Source organism: Passer domesticus, unplaced genomic scaffold (assembly GCF_036417665.1).
Source record: "Passer domesticus isolate bPasDom1 unplaced genomic scaffold, bPasDom1.hap1 HAP1_SCAFFOLD_161, whole genome shotgun sequence".
NCBI lineage: Eukaryota > Metazoa > Chordata > Aves > Passeriformes > Passeridae > Passer > Passer domesticus.
The window spans coordinates 927-19,748 of record NW_026989948.1 but is presented as its reverse complement, the minus strand read 5'-3'; the positions used below and the strand labels follow the sequence as shown (position 1 = coordinate 19,748).

Sequence of the window (18,822 nt, the reverse complement as noted above, 5' to 3'; positions counted from 1 at the left end):
GGGTGATCATACAAAAAGGGGCGTGGTGAACGCGTCTCTTTATGGTTATGGTATTCCTAGAGCGCCCCGGGATTGGCCGCTCCGCCCGGCGCCTCTCGTCTGCCCCGGGTCCTCCTGCCCGCCGAGTTTGCGACAACACCGTGGGCGCTTTACGGCAGCGGCCCGGGGGTCCCGGGAGGGTCCCGAGGGAGTTTTAGGGGGACCCCGGGGGCGTCCCGGCGCCTCCGAGGCGTCTCCGTGAGCACCGAATTCCCCCCGCGCCCTCCTCTGCGCCGCGCCACGGCGCTACCCGGAGCGCGCCTCGCTTGACGGCGTTGTTGCACGACAGCCTGAGGGGCGTGCGGCGCGCTTTACGGCAGCGCGGCGGGGGCAGCGCGGCCGGGGGGGATTTTGGGGGGTCCCGGGGGGGGTTTTGGGGGGTCCCGGAGGGTCCCGGGGGGGGCCGGGGGCCGGTGCCCCCCCCGAGGATGCCGCTGGCCGTGCAGTGGCCGTTCCCCGCGGAGCCGTCGCGGCGCTGGGCCCTGGCGAGCCGCGTGGTCACGGGCCTGGTGGGCACCTACAGCTGCGTGTGGACCCGTGAGTGACCCCCCCCCCAATCCCGGGTATGAGGGGAGACCCCCCCCAAAATCCGGTTCTGAGGGGAAACCCCCCCAAAGTCCCATTCTGAGGGGAAACCACCCCAAAATCCGGGTCTGAGGGGAGACCCTCCCCCAAATCCCGGTTCTGAGGGGAAACCCCCCCCAAAATCCCTGTTCTGAGGGGAAACCCCCCCCAAATCCCGGTTCTGAGGGGAAACCCCCCCCAAATCCCGGTTCTGAGGGGAAACCCCCCCCAAAATCCCTGTTCTGAGGGGAAACCCCCCCCAAATCCCGGTTCTGAGGGGAAACCCCCCCCAAATCCCGGTTCTGAGGGGAAATCCCCCCCAAAATCCCTGTTCTGAGGGGAAGCCGCCCCAAAATCCGGTTCTGAGTTGAATCCCCCCCAAAAAAATCCTGGGTCTGAGGGGAATCCCCTCTAAAATCCCGATTCTGAGGGGAGACACCCCCCCACCCCCCGCAAATCCCGGTTATGAGGGGAAACCGACCCCCACATCCGGCTCTGAGGGGAAAACCCCCCCAAATCCCGGTTATGAGGGGAAACCCCCCCCAAACTCTGGTTCTGAGGGGAGACCCCCCCCAAAATCCCGGGTATGAGGGGAAACCCCCCAAAATCCGGGTCTGAGGGGAGACCCCTCCCCAAATCCCGGTTCTGAGGGGAAACCCCCACAAAATTCCTGTTCTGAGGAGAGGCCCCCCCCAAAATCCTGGTTCTGGGGGGAAATCGCCCCAAAATCCGGTTCTGAGGGGAAACCCCCCTTAAATCCCGGTTCTGAGGGGAAACCCCCCCAAATCCCAGTTATGAGGGGAAACCCCCCCAAATCCCGGTTATGAGGAGAGACTCCCCCCAAAATCCCGGGTATGAGGGGAAACCCCCCAAAATCCGGGTCTGAGGGGAGACCCCCCCCAAATCCCAGTTATGAGGAGAGACTCCCCACAAAATCCTGTTCTGAGGGGAGACTCCCCCCCCTCCAAATCTTGTTTTGAGGGGAAACCGCCCCCAGAATCCCGGTTTTGAGGGGAACCCCCCTCAAAATCCCAGTTAGGAGGGGAAACCGACCCCCCAAATTCCGATTCTGAAGGGAGACCCCCCCAAAATCCAGTTCTGAGGGGAAACCGTCCCCAAAATCCTGTTTTGAGGGGAGACACCCCCCCCAGATCCCGGTTCTGAGGGGAGACCCCTCCCCAAAAAATCCCGCCTGGACCCCCTTGTCATCCCCAGAGCCAGTCTGGGCGGGGGTCCCGTTCCTTTATCTTTATCTGCTCCCTCCCCCCCCAAATAAGTTTGGGACCCCCCCCAAATCCTTTCAGATCCTCAGGACCACCCCCCAAATATATTTGGGACCCCTCCCCAAACAACCCTGGCTCCTTTAGGATCCCCCAAAACTCTTCAGACCCCCCCAGGACCCCTCAAATCCCCCTCCCCCAACCCCTTTAGGACCCTCTCCCCCTCCTGGGACCCCCCCAAACACCCTCCAGCCCCCTCCCCACGACCCCCAAACCCCTCTAGGACCCCCCAAACCCCCCCCAAATTCCTCCTCCAATCCCTTTGGAACCCCTGGGGACCCTCTGGGGCCCCTTGGGGACCCTCCCAACCCCCTTAGACCTCCTTGAGGACCACCCAGGACCCCCCAAATTCCTCCTGCAACCCCTTTAGGACCCCTTGGGGACCCCCCCAGCCCCTCTGGGGCCCCTTGGGGACCCTCCCAACCCCCTTAGACCTCCTTGAGGACCCCCCAGGACCCCCCAAAACCCTTCAGACTCCCCCCAAATTCCTCCTCCAGCCTCTCTAAGACCCCCAGGGACCCTTCCCCAACCCCTTTAGGAGCCTCTGTCCCTTCTGAGACCCCCAGGGACACCCCCCAGAACCCCCCAAAAACCCTTCAGACCCACCCAAAACCCCCCAAATTCTTCCTCCAACCCTTTTGGAACCCCTGGGGACCCTCTGGGACCCCTTGGGGACCCTCCCAACCCCCTTAAACCTCCTTGAGGACCCCCCAGGACCCCCCAAAACCCTTCAGACCCCACCCAAATTCCCCAATCGCTCTCCAGACCCCCCCCCGGGACCTCCCATCACTCTCCAGACCCCCCTGGGACCCCCAAAAACCCTTCAGACCCCCCCAGAATCCCCCAAATTCCTCCTCCAACCCCTCTGGGACCCCTTGGGGACCCTCCCAACCCCCTTAAACCTCCTTGAGGACCCCCCAGGACCCCTCAAAACCCTTCAGACCCCCTCAGAACCCCCCAATCACTCTTCAGACCCCCCGAAGGACCCCCCCAGACCCCCCTGGGACCCCCCAAAACCCTTCAGACCCCCCCAGAATCCCCCAAATTCCTTCTCCAACCCCTTTGGAACCCCTTGGGACCCTCCCAACCCCCTTAAACCTCCTTGAGGACCCCCCCCAAAACCCTTCAGACCCCACCCAAATTCCCCAGTCACTCTCCAGACCCCCCTGGGACCCCCAAAAACCCTTCAGACCCACCCAAAACCCCCCAAATTCTTCCTCCAACCCTGGGGACCCTCTGGGACCCCTTGGGGACCCTCGGGACCCCTCCCCAAGCCCCCCCGGGACCCCTCCCCAGGGTACCTGAACCGGCTGCGGGTTCACAACGCCGAGGTGCTGCACGAGCTGGTGGAGAGGAGGGGGCCCGGGACCCCCCTGCTGACCCTGTCCAACCACGCCTCCTGCATGGACGACCCCCACCTCTGGGGTACCCGGGGGGGGGTCCTGGGGGGGGCGTTGGGGGGGTCCTGGGGGGGTCTCTGAAGGGTTTTGGGGGGGGTCTGGAGGATGTTTGGGAGGGTCCTGGGGGGGTTTAGAGGGTGGCGGGGGGGTCTCTGAAGGGTTTTGGGGGGGTCCCAGGGGGTCTGGAGGGTGTTTGGAGGGGTCCTGGGGGGGCTGGGGGGGCGTTGGGGGGGGTCCTGGGAGGGTTTAGAGGGGCTGGGGGGACGTTGGGGGGGGGGGTCCTGGGGGGATTTAGAGAGTGTTGGGGGGGTCCTGGGGGGTCTCTGAAGGGTTTTGGGGGATCCTGGAGGGACTTAGATTGGGGGGGGGGGTCTGAAGGGTTTTGGGGGGTCCCAGGGGGGTTTGGGGGGTCCTAGGGGGTTTCAGAGGGTGTTTGGGGGGGCCCTAGAGGGGCTGGGGGGGGCGTTGGGGGGTTCTGGGGGGGTTTAGAGGGTGTTTGGGGGGGTCCCTGGGGGTCCTAGAGGGGCTGGGGGGGTCCTGGGGGTCCTAGAGGGGTTAAAGGAGGAATCTGGGGGGATTTGGGTGGGTCTGGAGGGTTTTGGGGGGTCCCAGGGGGTCTGGAGGGTGTTTATGGGGGTCCTAGAGGGGCTGGGGGTGTCCTGGGAGGGTCCTGAAGGGTTTGGGGGGGTCCCGGGGGGGTCCTAGAGGGGCTGGAGGGGGTCCTGGGGGGTCTCTGAAGGGTTTTGGGGGGGGTCACGGGGGGGTTTGTGGGAGTCCTGGGGGGTCCTAGAGGGGCTGGGGGCTCCTGGGGGAGTTTGGGGGGGTCCCAGGGGGTCCTAAAGGGGTTGGAGGAAGAATTTGGGGGGTCCTGGGGGGGGGGGTTGAACAATTTTGGGGGGGGCCTGAAGAGTTTTTGGGGGGTCCTGAGTGGTTTTTGGGGGTCCTCGAGGGGGCTGGGGGTCCCCAGGGGGGGCTGAGGAGTTTTGGGGGGGTTCTAAAGGGGGTGAAGGGGGGGGATTTGAGGGGTCTTGGGGGGGGGGTCTGAAGGGTTTTGGGGGGTGTTTTTGGGGGTCCTCAGGGGGTTTTTTGGGGGGGTCCCCGTGACCCCCTGTGACCCCCCCCAGGGTCCCTGAAGCTGCGACACGTCTGGAACCTGCCCAGGATGCGCTGGTAGGGGGTCTGGGGGGATTTTTGGGGGGTCTGGGGGGTGCCAGGAGGGTCTGGGAGGATTTTGGGGGGGTCTTGGGGGGGGGTCCTGGGGGGGTCCCAGAGGATTTTGGGGGAGTTTTGGGGGGGTCCCAGGAGGGGTCTGGGGGGGATTTGGGGGGGTCCTGGGGGGGGATTTGGGGGGTCCCAGGAAGGTCTGAGGGGATTTGGGGGGTCCCTGGGGGGTCCCAGGAAGGTCTGAGGGGATTTGGGGGGGGGGTCCTGAGGGGGGTCCTAGAGGATTTTGGGGGAGTTCTGGGGAGATTTTGGGAGGGTCTGGTGGGATTTTGGGGGGGTCCCAGAGGATTTTGGGGGAGTTCAGGGGGTCCCAGGAGGGTCTGGGGGGATTTGGGGGGGATCTGGGGGGTCCCAGGAGGGTCTGGGGGGGTTCTAGGGGTATTTTTGGGGGTCTCTGGGGGTGTTTTGGGGGTCCCTGGGCTGTTTTTTGGGGCATCCCTGGGGGAGTTTTGGGGTGTTCCAGGGATATTTTTGAGGTGGTTTTGGGCCGTTTCTGTGCTGTTTTTGTGCTGGTTTTGGGGTGGTTTTATGCTGGTTTTGGGGTGTTTTTGTGCTGTTTTTGGGGTGTCCCGGGGTTGTTTTTGGGGTGTTTTTGGGAGCTGGTTTTGGGGGTCTTTGGGGGTGTTTTTGGGGTGTCCCTGGGGGGTATTTTTGAGGTGGTTTTGTGCTGGTTTTGGGCTGGTTGTGGGGTTGTTTTGGGGTGGTTTTGTGCTGGTTTTGGGGTGTCCCGGGGCTGGTTTTGGGGTGTCCCCAGGAGTATTTTTAGAATGGTTTTTGTGCTGTTTTTGGGGTGTTTTTGTGCTGGTTTTGGGGTGGTTTTGTGCTGGTTTTGGGGTGTCCCGGGGCTGTTTTGTGCTGGTTTTGGGCTGTTTTTGTGCTGTTTTGGGGTGTCCCGGGGCTGTTTCGGGGTCCCAGCGCCCCCTCCCCACATTTCCCCCCCAGGACCCCCACGGCCGCTGACATTTGCTTCACGCGGGAGCTGCACGCGCTGTTCTTCAGCCTGGGGCGCTGCGTGCCCGTCTGCCGCGGTGACTGGGGGAACTGGGAGCACTGGGAGGGACTGGGAATGGACTGGGGGGGACTGGGAGCACTGGAATGGGACTGGGGGGGGGACTGGGAACAGACTGGGAGGGACTGGAAATGGGACTGGGGGCGCTGTGTGCCCGTGTGCCCGCGGTGACTGGGAGCACTGGGAGGGACTGGGAGCACTGGGAATGGACTGGGGGGGACTGGGAGCACTGTGTGCCCGTCTGCCGCGGTGACTGGGGACACTGGGAGGGACTGGGAATGGACTGGGGGGGTACTGGGAATGGACTGGAAGGGAACTGGAGGGGAACTGGGGGGGACTGGGATGGACTGGGGGGGGCTGGGAGCACTGGGAATGGGACTGGGAATGGACTGGGAGGGACTGGGAATGGACTGGGGGGACTGGGAGGGACTGGGAATGGACTGGGAGGGACTGGGAATGGACTGGGGGGACTGGGACAAACTGGGAGGGACTGGGAATGGACTGGGAGGGACTGGGAATGGACTGGAAGGGAACTGGGGAGGGACTGGGAATGGACTGGAGGGAAACTGGGGGCGACTGGGATGGACTGGGGGGGACTGGGAGCACTGGGAATGGGACTGGGAATAGACTGGGAGCACTGCATGCCCGTCTGCTGCGGTGACTGGGGGAACTGGGAGCACTGGGAGGGACTGGGAGGGAACTGGGAGGGAATGGGAGAGACTGGGATGGACTGGGGGTGACTGGGAGGGACTGGGAATGGAACTGGGGGCGCTGTGTGCCCGTCTGCCGCAGTGACTGGGGACACTGGGAGCACTGGGAGGGGACTGGGGGGGACTGGGAGTGGACTGGGGGGCCTGGGACAAACTGGGAGGGACTGGGAATGGACTGGGAGCACTGGGAGGGACTGGGAATGGACTGGGAGCACTGGGAGGGACTGGGAATGGGACTGGGAGGGACTGGGACAAACTGGGATGGGAATGGGGGGCGCTGAGGAGAACTGGGTTGCTTCTTATTTATACTGGGAGGCACTGGGACATTCCCAGTCCATACTGGGAGGGTCCCAGTCCATACTGGGAGGGCTGTGTTTGCTCTGGGCTGCTCCCAGTCCGTACTGGGAGGGTCCCAGTTTGAACTGGTGCCGCAGGGGACGGCGTTTACCAGCGGGGGATGGATTTTATACTGGAGAAACTCAACCAGGGAGACTGGGTGCACGTGTTCCCCGAGGGTACTGGGAGCACTGGGAGGGAACTGGGAGGGACTGGGAGGGACTGGGAATGGAACTGGGAGCACTGGGAGGGACTGGGAGGGACTGGGAATGGAACTGGGAGCACTGGGAGGGGACTGGGAGGGACTGGGAATGGAACTGGGAGCACTGGGAGGGACTGGGAATGGAACTGGGAGCACTGGGAGGGGACTGGGAGGGACTGGGAATGGAACTGGGAGCACTGGGAGGGACTGGGAATGGAACTGGGAGCACTGGGAGGGACTGGGAGCACTGGGAGGGGGACTGGGAGCACTGGGAATGGAACTGGGAGGGACTGGGAATGGAACTGGGAGGGACTGGGAATGGAACTGGGAGCACTGGGAGGGGACCGGGAGGGGACTGGGAAGGGATTGATGGGAACTGGGATGGACTGGGGGGGGTCCCTGGGGTCTCTGGGTGGAATTTTGGGGTCCCTGAGGAGATTTGGGGGTCCCTGGGGGGAATTTTGGGGGTCCCTGTGGGATTTTTGGGGGTTCCTGGGGGGATTTTGGGGTCTCTGGGTGGATTTTGGGGGTCATGAGGAGAATTCTGGGGTCCCTGAGGAGATTTGGGGGTCCCTGTGGGGATTTTGGGGGTCCCTGTGGGATTTTTGGGGGTTCCTGGGGGGGATTTTGGGGTTCTGGGGGGATTTTTGGGAGTCCCTGGGTGGAATTTTGGGGGTCCCTGAGGAGATTTGGGGGTCCCTGGTGGAATTTTGGGGGTCCCTGAGGGGATTTTAGAATTTTGGGGCCCCCAGGGGGTTTTTGTGAGTCCCTGGGGGGATTTTTGGGGTCCCTGAGGAGATTTGGGGGTCCCTGGGGGGATTTTTGGGGTTCCTGGTGGAACTTTGGGGGTCTTGGGGGATTTAGGGGGTCATGAGGAGAATTTTGGGGTCCCCAGGGCGGGTTTTTGGGGTCCCCAGGAGTTTTTTTGGGGTTTCTGGGGGATTTTTGGGGCTCCCTGAGGGGATTTTGGGGTCCTGGGGGGGATTTTGGGGTCCCTGGGGGTCGTGAGGAGAATTTTGGGGTCTCTGGGTGGAATTTTGGGGTCCTGGGGGGGATTTTGGGGGTCCTGACCCCCCCAGCCCCATTTCCTCACCCCCAGGTAAAGTGAACCTGGGCCAGGAGGTCGCTCGCTTCAAGTGGGGTGAGACCCCCCAAAAAAACCCCAAAACCCCCCTTGGATCCCTCCCCAAAACCCCTGAGACCCCAAAACTCCCCCCCCAAAACCCCAAAATGCCCCAAATCCCACCTCAGACCCCTCCTCAAAACCACCCTGGAACCCCAAAAACCCCCCCAGACCCCCCCAAAAATGCCCCAAAAATCCCAAATTCCCCCGTGGGGTTCTGAAAACCCCCCCAGACCCCCCCAAATCCCTCAAATCACTCCAAAACCCCTCTGGGCCCCCTCAAGCCCCCTCCCCAAATTCCCCCTGGGCTTCCAAAGCCCCCCCAAAAATCCCCTGGACCCCTCCCAGAGTCTCCAAATTCCTTTGAGACCCCCAAAACTTCCCCCAAATTTTGCCTGTAGGGTTCTAAAGACGCCCCCCAAACCCCTCCAGTCACCCCAAACCTCCTCAAGCCCCTCCCCAAATTCCCCCTGGAGTTCCAAAGCCCCCTAAAATCCCCTAAACCCCCTCCAGCCCCCTTTGAGGACCCCAAAACTTCCCCCAAAATCCTCCCCAGGGTTCTGAAAACCCCTCCAATCACCCCAAACCCCCCCTGTGCCCCCTCAAGCCCCCTCCCCAAATTCCCCCTGGTGTTCCAAAGCCCCCCCAAAATCCCCTAAACCCCTCCCAGAGTCCCCCAAAATCTCCCAAACCCCTTTGAGACCCCCAAATCCCCCCCCCAAAATTCCCCCGTGGGGTTCTGAAGACCCCTCCAAACCCCTCCAATCACCCCAAACCCCCCCTGTGCCCCCTCAAACCCCCTCCCCAAATCCCCCAGACCCCTCCTGGAGCTCCAAAGCCCCCCCCAAACCCCCCCTGGGGCCTCAAAGCCCCCCAAAAACGCCCCCAAAAATCCCCCCAGGCATCGGGCGGCTCCTGGCCGAGTGTCGCCGGGACCCCGTGATCCTCCCGCTGTGGCACGGGGGTGAGGGGGGGTCTTGGGGGGGCTTTGGGGGGTCCTGGGGGGGCTTTGGGGGGTCTTGGGGGGCTTGGGGACACTGGGGGGGGCTTTTGGGGAGGGGTTTTGGGGGTCCTGGGGGGGTTTGGGGGGCACAACAGGGGTCTTGGTGGAAGATTTTGGGAGCTCCAAGGGGGGTTTGGAGGGTCCTGGGGGGGGGGGGGCACTGAGGGGTTTTGGGGGGGGCCTGGGGTCTTGGGGACACTGGGGGGCTTTTGGGAGGGGTCTCAGGGGTTTTGGGGGGCAGAGGAGGGGTCTGGGGGGGCTTCTGGGGGGGTTTGGGGGGCATAGGAAAGATACAGGGGAGAATGGGGGGGGGTTGGGGGGACTTGGGGTGACTGGGGGGGCACAGAGGAAGATTTGGGGGGTCCCAGGGTGGTTTGGGGGGAGTTTTGGGGGGTCCTGGGGGGATTTGGGGGGTCCCAGGGTGGTTTGGGGGTCCTGGGGGGATTTTGGGGGTCCTGGATGGATTTTGGGGGGTCCTGGGGGGGTTTTGGGGGTCTTGGGGGGGATTTTGGGGTCCTGGGTGGATTTTGGGGGGTCCAGGGTGGTTTGGGGGGATTTTTGGGGGGTCGTGAGGGGGTTTTGGGGGGTCCTGGGAGGGTTTTGGGGGTCCTGGGGGATTTTGGGGGGGTCCCAGGGTGGTTTGGGGGTCCTGGGGGGATTTTGGGGGTCCTGGATGGATTTTGGGGGGTCCTGGGGGGGTTTTGGGGGTCTTGGGGGGGATTTTGGGGGTCCTGGGTGGATTTTGGGGGGTCCCAGGGTGGTTTGGGGTCCTGGGGGGGATTTTAGGGGTCCCTGGGGGGTTTTAGGCTCTGTCAGGTGATTTTGGGCTGTGACCACGAGGATTTTGGGGTCACCAGGGGGGATTTTGTGGCCATGGGGGGGGTCAGGGAAGTTGGGTGGGGTGATCCTGATATTGGGGAGGGGTCTCACGGTTGTGCCCCCCCCTCATTTTGTGTCCCCCCCCCTCAGGGATGAGCGATGTCCTCCCAACCAGCGGCCCTACGTGCCCCGGGTGGGGCAGGTGAGGGGAGATGGGGGGGTTTGGGGGGGCTTGGGGGGCTCTGGGGGGGCTTGGGGGGCTCTGGGGGATTTTTTTGGGGTTTTTGGGGTTTTTTTTGGGTCTCTTTGGGGATTTTTTGGGGTTTTTTTGGGGGTTTTTAGGGTCTGTGAAGGGATTTTTGGGGTCTCTGAGGGGGTTCTTGGGGTTTCTGGGGGGGATTTTTTTGGGGTCTCTAAGGAGGTTTTGGGGTCCCTGAGATGATATTTGGGGTCTCTGGGGGGGGGGATTTGGGATTTCTGGGGGATTTTTTGGGGCCTCTTTAGGAATTTTTTGGGGTCTCTTGCTGATTTTTGGGGTCTCTGGGGGAATTTTTTGAGGGTCTATCAAGGAAGGGCTTTTTGGGGTCTCTGAGAGGATTTTTGGGGTCTCTGGGGGGGGTTTGGGGTCTCTGGGTGACATTTAGGGGGAGTTTTGGGGGGGGTCTCGGGGTTTTGGGTCTCTGGGGTTTTTTTGGGGGGTCTTTGTGGGATATTTTGGGATCTCTGTGAGATTTTTGGGATCTCTGTGAGATTTTTTGTTTTGGGATCTCTGTGAGATTTTTGGGATCTCTGTGAGATTTTTGGAGGTCTTTGGGAGGATTTTGGGATCTCTGTGGGAATTTTTTGGATCTCTGTGACGTTTTTGGGGTCTCTGGTGTTTTTTTGGGGGTCTCTGTGGGATATTTTGGCATCTCTGAGGGATTTTCTGGGATCTCTGTGACGTTTTTGGGGTCTTTGAAAGGATTTTCAGGATCTCTGTGGGATTTTTGGGCTCTGTGGAGGTTTTGGGATCTCTGTGGGGTTTTGGGGGGTTTTAGGGTGGATTCTGGGGATTTCTGTGGGATTTTGAGGGTCTTTGGGAGGATTTTGGGATCTCTCTGATTTTTGGTATTTCTGGGGGGTTTTTTGGGGGTCTCTGTGGGATATTTTGGGATCTCTGAGGGATTTTCTGGGATCTCTGTGAGATTTTTGGGGGTCTTCGGGATTTTTGGCATCTCTGAGGGATTTTCTGGGATCTCTGTGACGTTTTTGGGGTCTTTGGGAGGATTTTTTGGATCTGTGTGAGATTTTGGGGGGTCTCAGCGTGGATTTTGGGGATTTCTGTGGGATTTTGAGGGTCTTTGGGAGGATTTTTTGGGATCTCTCTGATTTTTGGTATTTCTGGGGGGTTTTTTGGGGGTCTCTGTGGGATATTTTGGGATCTCTGAGGGATTTTCTGGGATCTCTGTGACGTTTTTGGGGTCTTTGGGAGGATTTTTGGGATCTCTGAGATTTTGGGGGTTCTCAGGGTGGATTTTGGGATTTCAGTGGGATTTTGGGGGTCTTTGAGAGGATTTTCGGGATCTCTGTGGGATTTTTGGGGGTCTCAGGGTGGATTTCAGGGGTCTCAGGGGGGATTTTGGGGTCTCTGTGGGGTTTTTTGGGGGTCTCAGGGGGGATTTCGGGGTCTCTGGGGTTTTGGGGGTCTCAGGTGGATTTTGGGGGTCTCGGGGGATTTCGGGGTCTCTGTGGGGTTTTTTTGGGGGGTGTCGGGGATTTTGGGGTCTCTGTGGTGTTTTTTGGGGGTCTCAGGGTGGATTTCGGGGGTCTCAGGGGGATTTTGGGGTCTCTGTGGTGTTTTTTGGGGGTCTCAGGGTGGATTTCGGGGGGTCTCAGGGTGGATTTTGGGGTCCCACTGACCCCGTTTCCCCCAGCACATCACGGTGGTCGTGGGGCGCCCCTTCAGCGCCCGGCCCCTCCTGGAGCGGCTGCGCAGCGAGGGGACCCCCACGGTGGGTCTGGGGGGGACCCCCGCATTTGGGGGGCTGGGACCCCCACGGTGGGTCTGGGTGGGACCCCCGCATTTGGGGGGCTGGGACCCCCACGGTGGGTCTGGGTGGGACCCCCGCATTTGAGGGGTTTGTCCCAAAAATTTGGGGGGTTCTGACCCCAGGATTTGGGGATTCTGATCCCGGGATTTGGGGTTGTCCTGGAAGTTTGGGTTGTCCTGACCCCAAGATTTGGGGGGTTCTGACCCTGGGATTTGGGGGGCTCTGACCCTGGGATCTGGGGGGCTCTGACCCTGAGATTTGGGGGGCTCTGACCCTGGGATTTGGGGGGCTCTGACCCTGAGATTTGGGGGGTTCTGACCCTGGATTTGGGGGGGCTCTGACCCTGGGATTTGGGGGAGGCTCTGACCCTGGGATTTGGGGGGGGGCTCTGACCCTGAGATTTGGGGGGGCTCTGACCCTGGGATTTGGGGGGGTCTGACCCTGGGATTTGGGGGGGCTCTGACCCTGGGATTTGGGGTTGTCCTGGAAATTTGGGGGTTCTGACCCTGGGATTTGGGTTGTCCCTGGAAATTTGGGGGTTCTGACCCCAAGATATGGGGGGTTTGTGCCGGAAATTTGGGGGGTTCTGACCCAGAAATACAGAGGGATTGTAACTCATAAATTTGGGGTTTGGCCCACACATTTGGGAATATAAATTTGGGATTTAATCCACGGATTTGGGGTTCTGACCCAGGTATCTCATAGACTTGAGGTTTGTCCCATAAATTTGGGAAGAGTTTCCCCATGAACTTGGGGTTGCCCTATAGATCTATAGGTCTCTTTCCCAGCCCACAGATGATGGATCCCAATCCCATAAATCCCTGGATCCCACCCCATACATCCCAGGATCTGAGCCCCATAAATCCCGGGATCCCGCCCCACAGATCCCGGGATCACACCCCATAAATCCCGGGATTCCAGCCCCATAGAATCCCTGGATCCCACCCCATACATCCCAGGAGCTGAGCCCCCATAAATCCCGGGATCCAGCCCCAGAGATTCTGGGATCCCAATCCTATAAATCCCGGATCCCAGCCCCACAGATCCCAGGATCCAGCCCCATAAACCCCTGGATCCAGCCCCATAATCCCTGGATTCTCACCCCATAAATCCCGGGATCCAGCCCCACAGATCCCTGGATCCAGCCCCATAAATCCATGGATCCCACCCCATACATCCCAGGATCTGAGCCCCATAAATCCCTGGATCCAGGCCCACAGATCCCTGGATTCTCACCCCATAAATCCCGGGATCCAGCCCCACAGATCCCGGGATCCCAGCCCCATAAATCCATGGATCCCAATCCCATAAATCCCGGGATCCCAGCCCTACAGATCCCTAAATCCACCCCACAGATCCTGGCATCCCAACCCCACAAACCTCTGGATCCAGCCCTATAAATCCCTGGATCCCAGCCCCCCAGATCATGGATCCCAATCCCATAAATCCCTGGATTCTCACCCCATAAATCCCGGGATCCCACCCCACAGATCCTGGGATCCCAGCCCCACAGCTCGGGGTCTCTCCCCACACTTTGGGGTCTCTCCCCACACTTTGGGGTCTCTCAGCCCCACACTTTGGGGTCTCTCCCCATAGTTTGGGGTCTCTCCCCACACTTTGGGGTCTCTCCCCAACCTCGGGGTCTCTCAGCCCCACACTTTGGGGTCTCTCCCCAACCTCGGGGTCTCTCAGCCCCACACTTTGGGGTCTCTCCCCACACTTTGGGGTCTCTCAGCCCCACACTTTGGGGTCTCTCCCCACAGGTGGAGCTCCGCAAGGCCCTGACCGATTTTGTCCAGCGGGAATTCGAGGCTCTGCGGGGCCACGCCCGGACCCCTGCACCCCACCCCGTAACTGGGGACCCCCTGCCCCACAACTGGGGGGTCCCACCCCAAAACTGGGGGGTTCTGCCCCATAACTGGGGGGTTCCACCCCAAAACTGGGGGGTTCCACCCCATAATTTGGGGTTCCACCCCAAAACTCTGGGTTGTGCCCCATAGCAAGACCCTCCTGCCTCATAAAGGGGGATTTTACCCCAAAATTGGGGGTCTTGCCCCAAAACTGGGGGTCGTGCCCCACAGCAGGGGGTCCCTGGTGGAGTCCCTGCCCCATAGGGGGGGTCCTGCCCCCCCTCTGAGCCCCCCAAGTGTGCACGGTGCCAATAAAAGGTGGAACCTCGGGGGTCTCTGGGGGATTTTGGGGTCTCTGGGGGGATTTTGGGGTCCCAGGGAGAATTTGGGAGGTCCCAGGATGGAATTTGGGGGTCTTAGAGAGGAAATCTGGGGGTCCCGGGGGGGAATTTTGGACCCCCAAAACAAGCGAGTCCCAACCCGAGGTGAATTTATTGAAGCAGAAAAAAGGGAAGGGGTCCCCATTGCCCCCCAAAAACCCCCTGGGAAGAGGGGGGGACAGAGGGGGGGGTTCAGCCTCCCCAAAATGAGGCTTGGACCCCCCCAAAATGAGATTTGGACCCCAAAAAAAAAGGGGAAAGGTCCCAAAAATGACGCCAGAACCCCCCAAAAATGGGGCTGGGGGCGTGGCCTGGTCCGGGAGGGGATTTAGGGGCGTGGCCTGGTCCCGGGGGCGGGGTTTGTAACCGGTGTAGGCGTGGTTTGTAGCAGATGTGGGCGTGGCCGGGCGTGGCCCCACCCCTCACTCCTCCTTCTTGTCCCGGGGTCCATCGTGGGCGCCTGGGGGGGGAAGGGGGGATTGAGGGGGGGTCTGGGGCTTTGGGGGGGTCCCCAAGGGGATCTGGGGGTGTGGAAGGGTTTGGGGGGTCCTGAGGGGGCTTTGGGGGGGTCCCCAGAGGGGTTTCAGGGGGAGTCTGGGGGTTTTGGGGGGCACGGGGGGGATTCTGGGGGTCCCAAAGGGGATTTGGGGGGTCCCCAGAGGGGATTGAGGGGGAGTCTGGGGGTTTTGGGGGGCATGGGGGAGGTTTGGGGGGTTCCCAGAGGGTTCTAGGGGGGGTCCCCAGAGGGGTTTGAGGGGGGTCTTTGGGTTTTGGGGTGCACAGGTGGGCTTGGGGGGTCCCCAGAGGGATTTTGGGGGGGTTTCGGGGGTCCCCAGGGGGTTTTGGGGGTCCCCAGAGGGATCAGGGGGGATTTGAGGGGGGTCTGGGGGTGTTGGGGTGCACAGGGGGGGATTTGAGGGGGGGGGTTGAGGGGGGGTCTTTGGGTTTTGGGGTGCATGAGGGGCTTTGGGGGGTCCCCAGAGGGATCTGGGGGGCTTTAGGGGGTCCTGAGGGGATTTTGGGGGGGTCCCCAGATGATTTGGGGGGGTCCCCAGGGCGTTTTGGGGTTCCCTGGGGGAGAATTTTGGAGTCACTCAGGGGAAAATTTGGGGACCCCTTGGGGGGGATTTGGGGGTCCCGCTGGGCAGATTTGGGGGGATCTCCCAGGAGATTTTGGGGGAGATTGGGGGGATTTTTGGGGCTCCCCTGGGGTGCTTTTTGGGGGCCCTCCGGGGTATTTTGGGGGGTTTTTTGGGGTTATTACTGGGGTGTTCTGTGGTCTTTGGGGGGGGGTATTTATTTTGAGGTATTTTGGTGTATTTTTGGGTGGTTTTGGTGTATTTTTGGGTGGTTTGGGGGTGGTTTTTGGGGTGTATTTTTGGTGCATTTTTTTGGGTGTATTTTTGGGGTGATTTTGGTGTATTTTTGGTGTATATTTGGTGTATTTTTGGGCTGGTTTTGGGGGTATTTTTGGTGTATTTTTTTTGGGTGTTTTTGGGCTGGTTTTTTGTGTATTTTTGGGCTGTTTTTTGGTGTATTTTTGGGGTGTTTTGGGGGTGGTTTTGGGGTATTTTTGGGCTGTTTTTGGTGTATTTTTGGTGTATTTTTGGGCTGTTTTTTTGTGTATTTTTGGGCTGTTTTTTTGGTGTATTTTTGGGCTGTTTTGGGGCTGTTTTGGGGTGCTCTGGGTACCTGCAGCCTGGCGTGCTCCTCCAGCAGCCGGTCGTACTCGCGGGTCAGGCCCTGGGCCTGGCGCCTCATGGCCTGCACCTCGCTCTCGGCCTTCTCCAGGGCTGGGGGGGATTTTGGGGCAAGTTTGGGGGATTTTTGGGAATTTTTGGAATTTTTTCTGACCCAAAATATCCCCCCAAATCCCCCCTGGACATCCCCAAACCACCCAAACCCCTCCTGGCCTGCACCTCGCTCTCGGCCTTCTCCAGGGCTGGGGGGGTTTTGGGGGAATTTTGGGGATTTTTTAGGAATTTTTGGAATTTTTTCTGACCCCCATAATCCCCCCCAGCCCGCCCTGACTCCCCCAAATCCCCCCTGACACCCCCAAATCCAACAAATCCCCCCCAAACCCCTCCTGGCCTGCGCCTCGCTCTCGGCCTTCTCCAGGGCTGGGGGGGATTTTTGGGGGAAGTTTGGGGATTTTTGGGCATTTTTGGAATTTTTCTGACCCCCCCAACCCCTCCTGACACCCCAAATCCCCCAGACCCCCCCACTATTGGTCCCATTTGCAGGGGGCTCAGGGTCACCTCAAATTTCCCCAAATTCTTCTTTAACCTCCCCCAGACTCCCCCAAATCTCCAAAATTCTCCAAAATCAAAAAAAAAATCCCTTTTAACCCCCTCAGACTCCCCTAAAATCCCCAAAATTCCCCTTTAATCCCCCCAAAATTCCCTTTAAAGCCCCTCAGACCTCTCTAAAATCCCCAAAATTCCCCTTTAACCCCCTCAGACCCCCCCAAATTTCTCCTTTAAGTTCCCTAGAATCCCCTAAAATCCCAAAAATTCCCCTTTAACCCCCAAAATTCCCCTTTAACCCCCCAAAATTCCCCTTTAACCCCCTCCAAAAATCCCAAAACTCCCTCTAACCCCCTCAGACCCCCAAAAATTCCCCTTTGACCCCCAAAATACCCCTTTAAACCCCTCCAAAACCCCCCTAAAATCCCCAAAATTCCCCTTTAACCCCCAAAATTCCCCTTTAGCCCCCCAAAATCCCCAATTTTCCCTTTTAACCCCCCAAAATCACCCTTTAACCCCTCCAAAAATCCCAAAAATCCCCTTTAACCCCCTCAGACCCCCCAAAATTCCCCTTTAACCCCCAAAATTCCCCTTTAAGTCCCCTAGAATCCCCTAAAATCTCAAAATTCCCCTTTAACCCCCCCAAAATCCCCCTTTAACGCCCCCAAAATTTCTCTTTAACCCCCTCAGACCCCCCAAAAATCCCCTTTAACCCCCTCAGACCCCCCAAAATTCCCCTTTAAGTCCCCTAGAATCCCCTAAAATCCCAAAAATCCCCCTTTAACCCCCAAAATTCCCCTTTAACCCCCCAAAATTCCCCTTTAACCCTCCAAAAATCCCAAAAATCCCTTTTAACCCCCTCAGACCCCCCAAAATTCCCCTTTAACCCCCAAAAATCCCCAATTTTCCCCTTTAACCCCCTCAGACCCTCCCAAAAAATTCCCTTTTAACCCCCAAAATTCCCCTTTAACCCCCTCAGACCCCCCCAAATTTCCCCTTTAAGTCCCCTAGAATCCCCAAAAAATCCCCCTTTAACCCCAAAATTCCCCTTTAACCCCCCAAAATTCCCCTTTAACCCCTCCAAAAATCCCAAAATTCCCCTTTAACCCCCTCAGACCCCCCAAAATTCCCTTTTAACCCCCAAAAATCCCCAATTTTCCCCTTTAACCCACTCAGACCTCCCAAAAAATTCCCTTTTAACCCCCCAAAATTCCCCTTTAACCCCCCCAAAATTCCCCTTTAACCCCTCCAAAAATCCAAAATTCCCCTTTAACCCCTCCAAAATTCCCCTTTAACCCCTCCAAAAATCCCAAAATTCCCCTTTAACCCCTCCAAAAATCCCAAAATTCCCCTTTAACCCCCCCAAAATTCCCCTTTAACCCCTCCAAAAATCCCAAAATTCCCCTTTAACCCCCTCAGACCCCCCAAAATTCCCCTTTAACCCCCCCAAAATTCCCCTTTAACCCCTCCAAAAATCCCAAAATTCCCCTTTAACCCCCCTCAGACCCCCCAAAATTCCCCTTTAACCCCCCCAAAATTCCCCTTTAACCCCTCCAAAAATCCCAAAATTCCCCTTTAACCCCCTCAGACCCCCCAAAATTCCCCTTTAAGTCTCCTAGAATCCCCTAAAATCCCCAAAATCCCCCTTTAACCCCAAAATTCCCCTTTAACCCCTCCAAAAATCCCAAAATTCCCCTTTAACCCCCCCAAAATTCCCCTTTAACCCCCTCAGACCCCCCAAAATTCCCCTTTAACCCCCCCAAAATTCCCCTTTAAGTCCCCTAGAATCCCCTAAAATCCCCAAAAATCCCCCTTTTACCCCAAAATCCCCTTTAACCCCTGAAATCCCAGCCCCCCTACCCTTCTTGCTGATCTCCAGCTCCTCCTTCAGCGCCTTCACCTTGGCCTTGAGGGTCTCGTTCTCGTCCCGGCCGGGGGACGGGGCCCCCCCCGCCTCCTGCAGCTGCTGGGGGGCACAGAAAGGGGGTGCAGGGGTTAAACCAGGGGGGCTGGGGTTAAATCAGGGGGGCTGGGGTTAAATCAGGGGGTGCAGGGGTGAAATCAGGGGGGCTGGGGTTAAATCAGGGGTGCAGGGGTGAAATCAGGGGTGCAGGGGTTAAATCAGGGGTGCAGGGGTGAAATCAGGGGTGCAGGGGTTAAATCAGGGGTGCAGGGGTGAAATCAGGGGTGCAGGGGTTAAATCAGGGGTGCAGGGGTGAAATCAGGGGGGCTGGGGTTAAATCAGGGGGGCTGGGGATTTATCCTGATGTTTTGGGAGGTTTTTGGGAGTTTATTCTGATTTTTTGTGATTTTTTTGGGGTTTATTCTGATTTTTTTGGGGGGTTTATTCTGATTTTTTGAGGAGTTTTTTGGGGTTTATTCTGATTTTTTGTGATTTTTTGGGGGGTTTATTCTGATTTTTTGGGGTTTATTCTGATTTTTTGGGGGTTGTTCTGATTTTTTGAGAGTTTTTTGGGTTTATTCTGATTGTTTTGAGGTTTATTCTGATTTTTTGTGATTTTTTTGGGGGTTTATTCTGATTTTTTGTGATTTTTTGGGGGGTTTATTCTGATTTTTTGTGATTTTTTTGGGGTTTATTCTGATTTT

General features: G+C 58.8%; 1 protein-coding gene across 1 annotated transcript; it reads left to right on the top strand.

Annotated features, from left to right (window-relative positions):
- The first annotated feature begins 154 nt into the window (after window positions 1-154).
- TAFAZZIN (tafazzin, phospholipid-lysophospholipid transacylase) lies at window positions 155-13,917 on the top strand. Its single transcript, XM_064406192.1, is given in 12 exon segments — window positions 155-576; window positions 3,180-3,308; window positions 4,408-4,453; window positions 5,450-5,535; window positions 6,661-6,741; window positions 7,864-7,905; window positions 8,789-8,851; window positions 9,860-9,883; window positions 9,886-9,911; window positions 11,623-11,700; window positions 13,503-13,647; window positions 13,690-13,917. Coding segments are annotated over 12 exon segments (879 nt in total). The 5' UTR covers window positions 155-467; the 3' UTR covers window positions 13,740-13,917.
- The last annotated feature ends 4,905 nt before the right edge of the window (window positions 13,918-18,822 follow it).